Source organism: Mustela erminea, chromosome 1 (genome assembly GCF_009829155.1).
Source record: "Mustela erminea isolate mMusErm1 chromosome 1, mMusErm1.Pri, whole genome shotgun sequence".
Taxonomy (NCBI): domain Eukaryota; kingdom Metazoa; phylum Chordata; class Mammalia; order Carnivora; family Mustelidae; genus Mustela; species Mustela erminea.
This window is the reverse complement of record NC_045614.1, coordinates 6,266,999-6,277,603: the sequence shown is the minus strand read 5'-3', so window position 1 is coordinate 6,277,603 and position 10,605 is coordinate 6,266,999. Positions and strand designations below refer to the sequence as shown.

Here is a 10,605-nt window from a genome sequence, read left to right as displayed (position 1 = left end):
GTCTGGTATTTCCTTGTACTGAATTCTGAATTAACATGCAACAAAGAACAGAAAAATAGAGACCTACAAACATACAACTTCTTTGAGAACATAAAAAAAAATTATGTTGGAATCTGTTGGAATCTTAACACAAACAGAATAGTCCATTTCAACCAGGCATGTTTTTACCCTGACTGTGAAGGCAGAACAGTAAATAATGCCATGACTTTGATCACTCTCTGTTGACTTTAAAATGTGAATAACATACAGAGTAAGAGAAGATAACAGTACCTCATGGAAAGGAAAGACCTCCTTTCTCTCCTTACCTGAAACCCAATCTCGCAGCTCAAAAAGATCACTGTGTCTATTGTCTATGTCACACAAAATAATTTAATATAAGAAAAGTACCAGTACATTTTTGCACTGGTAAGTACCAGTACAAGTTTTGAGGGCTCAGGAGCATGAAGGCACCATGGACACTGCAAAGAGACCTTAATAAAGTTCCATGCTCCATTTCACCTGCACTAGCTTCTCTTTTTTCTCATGGTGTTTTTCGGGATGTGCTTCTTGGCCCTTCATTTTCTCTGCCTCTCTAGCAAGTCTGTCTACAGCCAGTGCCATGGCCAACCTTTCTCTTGCTGTCTTCACTTTCCTTTCCTGTTTCCTGATATCTTCCTCAGTCACCAGAAAGTGTTTGCCCAGAAGCTGTGGGATACCCAGACCAGCTTCTGGAATCACCTTTACCAAATCTGAAGACCCAGCAGGGGTGGGCGTGGGGCTGGGGTTCAGACCACCTACAAGAACACCTGGAAGATATTCACCTGAGCACCTAGGCACAAGTTTTTGCAAGGCTTTGGCAAGATCCAAAGTGCTTAAGAGTTCCCCTGCACTGCTACAGGCCTGGAGACCTTGCAGCCTCTTCTGCCAGCACATCTGCTGGGGCTTGTCCAGGGTTTCCTCCCAGTGATGGCATCTGACCTCATTGCCAGGATAGGATGTGATTCTGGTTACTGGCCTCTTGAATATGTAACTGGACATCCTCAGAGGGATTGAGACACTTAAACAAGACTTTGGTTTGGATTGGTTTCCACAATCCTGCTGCTTCCTCTGTGGAGTCTTGACCATCATACTTCTTTTCCTTTTACCCTATAAAAATAAATCATGAGATTGGTTTAAAATCCTGAGATTGGCCTGAGATTGGTTTAAAATGTTTTAAAAGACTGCCTTCTTGGGAACACCGTACTGGTTATCTTGTACTTCTACCTTCCTTCTCTACTTCTGGGGATAGATCTGACCTGTGTCCTAGAAATATCATCAAATAGATTTGGGTGAAAACCAGAAAATTCAAGGTCAAAATTCAGGACCTACCCCAGATCATTTCCCCTTCACCATCTTTTTGTTATTGTTGTTAAAGATTTATTTATTTATTTGACAGATGGAGATCACAAGTAGGCAGAGAGGCAAGCAGAGGGATGGAAGAAACAGGCTCCCTGCTGAGCAGAGAACCTAATGTGGGGCTTGATCCCAGGACCCTGAGATCATGACATGAGCAGAAGGCAGAGGCTTTAACCCACGGAGCCACAAGATCCTCTCTTTTATGATATATTCTCACTTGTCCTTGTCACTCTTAACCATACAATTCCTGTTCTTCGCCCCCACCCCTAGATCCACAGTGCCCAGTGTTTTTTCTAAATCTCCAGCCCCACAACCCATCTGTGTTAGGTGACTATTCATTTGGTCTACCTGTTGACCACTTGGTGTTCAGAGCTTAAACCAATAGTGTAATTATCATCTGCTCCACTCTTAGCAACTCACTCCCATATCCCAGACATTCATATCAACCAACAATGTCATGGTCAAAAATAAATAATTCAGAAAACATATTCACCTACTACAAATTCCTGATTTTCAGTTTTCACTCAAAAAATACAATATGCAATGTTGTATACTTCTACAATAATTACCTTATACAATGTTACGTGTCCCTCAAGATTGGAAGTGATGCCAGATCATCATATCCTCACCTTACTTTCTTTCCTATTCCTATCAATCCTGGATTCCATGGTCTATGATCTCAATAATTCCCTTGGAATAATCAAGAAATCCTTAACACGTATCGTATCTGCCTTGTAAAATTTCAAATCTGGAAGACCCTGGTTATCCACCATACCATAGCTATTGCTAGTCTTAGAATAACTGCTGAGGAGAGCACACATACTTTGGTAACCACTATAAATCCAGAATCAACTGCTTCCACTGCAAAGCATCCATAATTCCTGGAATTTTACTCTATTTTTTATGTGTCAGCATATTTACTCCTTGGCTTTTCACAAAACTTGTTTCAAACATTCCCTACTTTTCTTTTTACCTCATACATATCCAAGTTCCCTTAACTTGCCTGATATTTCACAGAGAAATGGCTCTTTCTACTCCTTCCCTTTCATTGTGAGTCATAGAGAAAAGATCATCTCCATCCTGTGCCTCTAGGGCCTCATCTTCAAGCACTTCCTCAGACCACCTGACTCTTCCATCTGCCCTCACCATTCTGTGGGTTCTTCCCTGTTAAGGTCACAATGACTCCTTTGTTACTAGACCCAGGAGGAACTTTTCAGTATTCACATGACAAGATCTTTAAGTTGAAAACTTCTATACAATCTAAATACAAAGCAGATACATCCGACAAGATTCAGCTTTAAAAATGAGACTGTGTTATAAATGGAAAATGCTGAATTTCCGATATTCAGCATACATGAAAAACATAAACTATCTCTATTAATTTTTTTAAAGATTTTTTTAATTTATTTGTTTGACAGATAGAGATCACAGGTAGGCAGAGAGAGAGAGAAAGCAGGCTCCCTGCTGAGCAAAGAGCCCGATGTGGGGCTCGATCCCAGGACCCTGGGACCATGACCTGAGCCGAAGGCAGAGGCTTTAACCCACTGAGCCACCCAGGCACCCCTCTATTAATTTTTACATTGATTGCAAGCACAGGTAAAAATATCGTGGTTATAATTTTTTTAAATATACTATTAAAATTAATTTCACACCTTTTTTAAACCTTTTTAAAGGTGGCTACTAAATTTTAACCCACTGAGCCACCCAGGCACCCCGGTGGCTACTAAATTTTGAAAAGAATCCATGTTGTAGAGTGCTTAGTGGTCCTATTGACAGCACTGATAAAGCCGTGTATAAAAATAAAGCCCAGAGCAAAATGTCTGGGGAAATTCTCCCAAGGAGAAGAGTCTACTTCGACGCGACAGCAGATTCAGCACACATACACACTCAAGTACACACCATCCCAGAGTACCACCATTACTTCTCAAATGCCATGAGGTCCCACTCCCACAGAGTCCAAACTAGACTTGATCTCAAGAGAGAATTTGGAAGTCCATAAAATTTACCAGTTAGAAAAAGCCAAACCAGAGATTATGCATCAAGATTCTTTTGTGAGTTGCCCATCATTGGGTTCTATTATAAATTCAATTTGTTTGGAAAACTTCTTCAGGGAAAGTCATTTTAAAAATACACAGGAAATGTAACTAATAATCACTCTGCCCAATAAATGAAAATAAGAGGATAGAACACAAATATCATTATTATCAAATCACTACTGGATTTGTGAGTCAGTCAGGGAACAGAGGAGATTGGATTAACATGGCCTCATTGGGCCGATTCTGATTGCAAGTCCATGATATTGATCCTATTACCTTAGGCCTTCTGAAACATGCCAGCCCTCCCAACTATTTAACCACCAAGGCCCATTAACCAGACCAGCTATTGCTGGCAAATCCCCTGGTTCCACCCCTGACAACAGCTGGAGGATTTTTCCCAACAACCCACCCCGCCATGGCATTCTCTTATCTGCTACAGGGCAAGGAAACATTTTCTCCAAGCTTCATGCTCCATGTGCCAAGCTCTGGGGGTGACCCTTCTCTCCCAGGTGAAGAGAAGGATCAGGGTGCAGGCCCTGAGAGCTACAGAGACTGGACATGGACTAGGATTTGCCAACACAGAGAAGAAAATCTGTAGTGTGCAAGGTTAACAGGGTCCAAGAAACCCCAGTGATACCTGGATAGAATCAAAGAAAAGGATGCCAGACAGAGCAGGTATGTTTGGGTATGATTTTGCTTGGGAATATCAGTAAGAGGATGTGTGACACAGGTAATGCATTCATAAACACTATTCATTCATATATCTACCCTCTGTTGTGGAGTAATTTCTATTTACATCAAGGCACTAGTTCTTGCCCTCTGGAGCTTCTTCTGCCGGAAGAATTTGTAAATTTTGTTAATAATATACAGATACAACACTTGAGATACGTTAGGTGTTCCAAGCATTTTCAAACACTATCCCCTTTAATAACTCTCCATGACCTTACAAAGTAGGTACACTTGTTATTGCCAATGACAGACAGAGAAACTGAGGCACAGACAAGGTAAGAAATTTGTCCAAAGTCTAACACCCAGTAAATGATAGAGCTGGACCCCAAGCCTGTTTTGAGTGGTATCCTGTACTATATCCCCTTCTTGTAATTCTCACCTCTGAGTTTCTTCATCAGATACATGTGTCACCAACCCACCAGTGTTGCAGATATAATCTCATGTACACCTGGTGATGTCAGAGGGAAGTAGTTACTAGTTCATACTAGTTCAAAGTATGTTCATACAAGTTCATCCCCCATTGTGCAAGTTGGGAGACTGGAGAGACCTCAGTGGCACAAAGGCTTTTCCAGAACAGGGAACTGACAGAGAAAAAAGATGACTGAACTCAGCTCTGACTCCTCCAAGCTGGGACCCTGGTTACATTCCCAGCCAGTGGTGGGGTGGGCATTTGTGTAGTTATGGAGATGACATGGCCAAGGAGGGGGAAGAGTCAACAGTCTAGTGGAGAATTTGGGTGGTGTCAATGACAGAAGGGGTTCAGGAAATAGAGTTTTGAAAAAGTGACCTAACTTCATTGGTGACAGAATCCAACATAATTCTGATCATCAGGCACCCACATTCTAGAGACAGCCCCTCATCCAACTCACTTGACCAGAGATGCTCAACAGAGCAACATGCGATCCTATTGTATCCCTATTTTCCGAGGCTCTGGCCTCAGAAGACCCAAGAGTGAGAGCCTTATCAGTCCCTGTCAACATTGGCTCAACCCTTACTTCTAACACCTCTGGCCACCACAGGGTACCCTAAGGTAACACAGGCCATCCCAGGACAGGTCAGTCCAGGCCAAGCCACAACTGTGATCCCACCAGGGCAGTCCCACACCCCTTACCCCTTCCTATGTGGGGTGGGGAGAAGGAAGGGGAAGGCAGGAAACAAGGAGGGTGCCTGCCTGGGCAAGAACAGGTTGTTAAGGGGCGCCTGGGTGGCTCAGTGGGTTAAGCCGCTGCCTTTGGCTCAGGTCATGATCTCAGGGTCCTGGGATCGAGTCCCGCATCGGGCTCTCTGCTCAGCAGGGAGTCTGCTTCCTCCTCTCTGCCTCCCTGCCTACTTGTGATCTCTCTCTGTCAAATAAATAAATAAAATCTTAAAAAAAAAAAAAAAGAACAGGTTGTTAGGTGTAGGAGACCTAGCATTCTGTCACATCTATACCCCAGGTCATGGCTGGCAGGATGGAAAGGTGAGTTCCTGGTACCAAGCACCTCTACCCACATCCCACCCCTCAAGGTGTCATCTTGTTCCCTCCCTGGCTGGAGGTCTATGCAGATGCTCCCCTGTGCTGGATCTTGAGAGCAGAACTGGGGGTCCTCATTCCCTCTGGTGGTGTTATCCAAGAAGGCCCCTGAAGCCTCCTCCCCAGTTACTCTTTAAGAGCTTTATGGATTAAAATGGGCCCCAGGGGAAATAGGCATTCAGGTTTTCTCTCTTAAGTCTCCAACACATTTTTAGGCTTTTAAACAATAAACCACTCAGATATAAAACATTATATGGGGGGCGCCTGGGTGGCTCAGTGGGTTAAAGCCTCTGCCTTCAGCTCAGGTCATGATCCCAGGGTCCTGGGATCGAGCCCCGCATCGGGCACTCTGCTCCGCAGGGAGCCTGCTTCCTCCTCTCTCTGCCTGCCTCTCTGCCTACTTGTGATCTCTCTCTCTGTCAAATAAATAAATAAAATCTTTAAAAAAAAATAAAAAAATAAAACATTTTATGTATTTTCATTCAGATATTAGGAAACAATCAAAACTATTTGCCTCTATCAACAGATTTTCCCCTCCCTTTATAAGAGTCCCTGTCTACACCTACCCTCAAAGATCAAGACTCACGGTTGGTGTTCCATCTCTATTAATGCTATCCTTGAGGGTTTGCTGCCATAGCTAGCTATGTCTTCCACCACTGAATACACAGTAAGTATGTCCCCTATTGCTTCAGCCACTCCTTTATCCTGGAAAACTCATTTCCTAACTAAGAGCTTTTCAGACCACCCTTTACGTACCTTCCATGTTTTGTTTGATCAACTGACAGTATAAAGATTCACATTTGGGTGAAAAAATCTAACTTATACATGATTTTTCCATATTGTATTTGAACTATTTTAGTAAAGTTGTTAAATTTAAATTTTAGTTTTAAAACTTTTTCTGGGGGCATCTGGGTGGCTCAGTCATTAAACATCTGCCTTCGGCTCAGGTCATGATCCCAGGATCCTGGGATCCAGCCCCCCATCAGGCTCCCCACTGAGCCGGAAGCCTGGTTCTCCCTCTCCCACTCCCCCTGCTTGTATTCCTTCTCTCACTGTCTCTCTCTCTAACAAATAAATAAATAAAATCTTTTTTTTTTTTTAGGTTTTTTTTTTTAATTAATTTTTTTATTTTTTATAAACATATATTTTTATCCCCAGGGGTACAGGTCTGTGAATCACCAGGTTTACACACTTCACAGCACTCACCAAAGCACATACCCTCCCCAATGTCCATAATCCCACCCCCTTCTCCCAAACCCCCTCCCCCCAGCAACCCTCAGTTTGTTTTGTGAGATTAAGAGTCACTTATGGTTTGTCTCCCTCCCAATCGCTAAGCATGATACGCTCTAGTTCCATCCATGTTGTCGCAAATGGCAAGATTTCATTTCTTTTAATGGCTGCATAGTATTCCATTGTGTATATATACCACATCTTCTTGATCCATTCATCTGTTGATGGACATCTAGGTTCTTTCCATAGTTTGGCTATTGTGGACATTGCTGTTATAAACATTCGGGTGCATGTGCCCCTTTGGAACACTACGTTTGTATCTTTAGGGTAAATACCCAATAGTGCAATAGCTGGGTCATAGGGCAGTTCTATTTTCAACATTTTGAGGAACCTCCACGCTGTTTTCCAGAGTGGCTGCACCAGCTTGCATTCCCACCAACAGTGTAGGAGGGTTCCCCTTTCTCCGCATCCTCGCCAGCATCTGTCATTTCCTGACTTGTTGATTTTAGCCATTCTGACTGGTGTGAGGTGATATCTCATTGTGGTTTTGATTTGTATTTCCCTGATGCCGAGTGATATGGAGCACTTTTTCATGTGTCTGTTGGCCATCTGGATGTCTTCTTCGCAGAAATAAGTCAAGCAGAGAAAGACAACTATCATATGATCTCCCTGATATGAGGAAGTGGTGATGCAACATGGGGGCTTAAGTGGGTAGGAGAAGAATAAATAAAATCTTTTTAAAAATATAAATAAATAAAATAAAACTTTTTCTGAATGCAGACACTAGTCAATTTTTAAAAGATGTTATATATTCTCCTCAATTTTAAATAATCACTTTCCAACTTACTTGAAATGCTAAATTTTTTCAAATACTAAACTCTCATATATACAAGGGGTTGCTTCTGGAACCTCCATATCCCTCTTCAGTTTGTTTGTATTTTTCCTCCCTTAACAAACTTTAGACAATGTCATGGTATATTACTTTTTCCATATCTTCCCTTGTTCATTTCTTCCTGCAAAAAAAAAAAAAAAAAGAGAGAGAGAGAAAGAGAGAGAGAGAGAGAGAGAGTTCTTAATTCCCTTTGAAAAATTTCACTCCCAGGGCACCTGTGTGGCTCAGTCCGTTAAGCATCCAACTCTTGATTTTGGTTCAGGTCATGATCTTGGGGTCCTGGGATAGAGCTCTACCCCAAACCCTGTGTGGGACTCTGAGTCTTCTTGAAGCTTCTTTCCCTCTGCCCTTCTCCATCCCATGTGCATGCACCTTCTCTCTCTCTGTCTCTAAAATGAATAAATAAATCTTTAAGAAAAACTTCACTTCCTTGTGAATTTGAGAATCAACATCTTCATCTTAAATTATGGTTTGGGGCGCCTGGGTGGCTCATTGGGTTAAAGCTTCTGCCTTCGGCGCCTGGGTGGCTCATTGGGTTAAAGCTTCTGCCTTCGGCTCCGGTCATAATCTTGGGGTCCTGGGATCAAACCCCGCATCAGGCTCTCTGTTCAGCTGGAAGCCTGCTTCCCCCTCTCTCTCTGCCTGCCTCTCTTCCTACTTGTGATCTCTGTCTGTCAAATAAATAAATAAAATCTTTTAAAAAATTATGGTTCTATTCTAACTTTATTACATCAAATCAAATATTTGGGGTGAAAATAAATTCTTTATTATAAACCATTGATAAATACAGCTTATTTTATCTAATCATGAATTTTATTTCCTTTTTAAAGTTTTATCATTTTTTATATTATCTATTGCATTTGTTTTAGAATTTATTGATGTTATTTTTGTCATTATTACCTTACTTCTGATTGCTTTGAGTGTATTTTCCTCTTTTTAAAACTTCTTGAGGTAGGAGTTTAGATTAACAATTTCAGACATTTCCCTTTTTCTAATGTAAGCATTTAGCATTTATAAATTTCTCTCTAGGCACTGCATTATCTGCATGTCACAAATTTTGATATGTTATATTATTTTCATCTTTTTTTAACTTAAATTTGATTAGCCAAGGTATAGTACATCATGTTAATTTCATATGGATATTTAATGACATTGTTTATTCTTTATATGTTTGTTGACTTTTTGTCTAGTAGTGCCATAAATTTCTGAGGGGGCTTTTGAAGTCCCCAGTTGTAATTTTGGATCCTTCTATTTTTTCCTTCCAGTTATATTAATACTTTATTTTAGATTTTGATTTTATTATGAACATTTTCAAGAATACAGCACTTGAAAGAACCTTACAGTGAATGCCTGTATACTTACCACATAGATTTTACCATTATAATGTTTTGCTATACTTGTTTTAGCATATAGCCATCATCTATCATCAATAAAACCATACATTTTCTCTTCTTTCCAGCTTTATTAAGATATGATTGACAAGCAAAATTTGTATATATTTAGGTTGTACAGTGTGGTATCTTTTTATGGTGTAAAACTGTTGATATATCAGTTTTTGATTCATATATTTTGATTCTCTGTTGTAGTCACTGTCTTCTTGGTGGACTGATTCTTTTATCATCAAGTAATTCCCTTGTCCCTAGTAATTTTCTTTGATCTGAAATAGACTGTTGGCATGTTCTTTCTCCAGTTCCTTCCTCTCCAAGATCCTCTCTCTGTCTTTAATTCAGTGAATAACGGATGCCACGTGCCACCCCTGGAAGGGAATGGAAGTTCAGACTCCATCTCCACTGACAATATGCTAGCTGGGAAAGAGAGTGAAACCTTGAGTTGCCTGCTGATGCCACTTATGGGGGATGGGTAGTGAGTGACCAGACTTCCTATGCATTTTCCCCTGATACTGATCCAGCAAGCTATCTTCTACTGCACCAGTGGGAGACAATAAAAAAGACTCCCAACTCTGTGCCCACTGATGTTGCCAGTGGAATAGGAAAGCACCCACCTGGGATGCCTGCTGTTGCCCAATGGGTGGCAAGAGTCCCAAGTGTCTGACTTGCTCTTTGTTGATGCTGCTGGTGGCACAGAAAAGTGTCTTCCTGGGGCATTTGTTGCTGCTGAATCAGGGAGTCAGTAGAGACTAAGTCACCAGGTTAAGAAAGTGCCTGCCTAGGCTGCCTGATATTGATGGTAGGAGATAGGTGTCTATTACTCCCCACTCAGTTCCCACTGACAGCACAGACTCTGGGTGGGGTAGGGTGGGTATGGTAAAAAAAATGTTCCTGCCCTGCTGAGTTTTCCATGACCTGACCCTGTAGTCAAAGAGAACGTGCTTGTCTAAGGGCTTTTATTTTGCCTGGGTCTGTTGGTGATTCCAAGTTGCAGGCATCTCTGGTGATCAGAATTGGGTAAATGGAAAACTCTTAAAAAATGTAAGGAACTTGTCACTGTGTCATTCCTCAAGTGCTGAGGTCCTTAGCCAGTCCACCTTCCTCTTTCCATTTTTTGGTCTTCATACAGTTATTTGCTGATTTTTTTTCCAAGACTTTAGGTTATGTTTAGCAGGGAGAAACAGGGGAAAGTGAGTCTATATCATCTTGTCCCAAAACTGGAGCCACATTTTTTTTCTTTACTTCTTGAGTATTTCTTTTTTGTTCCTAAGTTTTTGCTTCATAGTTTTCATGTTTTTGTTGATCTAATAAAGGAGTTGTTTTTATCTATTAGAACACAATGTGTTATCCTCAAGTATAAAAAGCTATTTATGCAGTCACCATGATAAGCTTATCGATTATAAATCAAATTGTGATGGGATGCCTGGGTAGTTTAGTCCATTA

The 10,605-nt window shown here is 41.2% G+C and overlaps 1 protein-coding gene across 1 annotated transcript; it reads right to left on the bottom strand.

The window, feature by feature from the left end:
• Positions 1-293: 293 nt before the first annotated feature.
• On the bottom strand, positions 294-2,502 carry MBD3L1 (methyl-CpG binding domain protein 3 like 1). Its single transcript, XM_032360329.1, has 2 exons — positions 2,378-2,502; positions 294-1,125 (listed from the first exon to the last, which is right to left on the bottom strand). Exon 2 carries the CDS (start codon positions 1,105-1,107, stop codon positions 472-474), a length of 636 nt encoding a protein of 211 aa, XP_032216220.1. The 5' UTR covers positions 1,108-1,125; positions 2,378-2,502; the 3' UTR covers positions 294-471.
• Positions 2,503-10,605: the final 8,103 nt, after the last annotated feature.

Coding starts and splice junctions, on each gene's coding strand:
- MBD3L1 (XM_032360329.1), bottom strand. CDS start 1,107: ATGATGGTCAAGACTCCACAGAGGAAGCAGCAGGATTGTGGAAACCAA.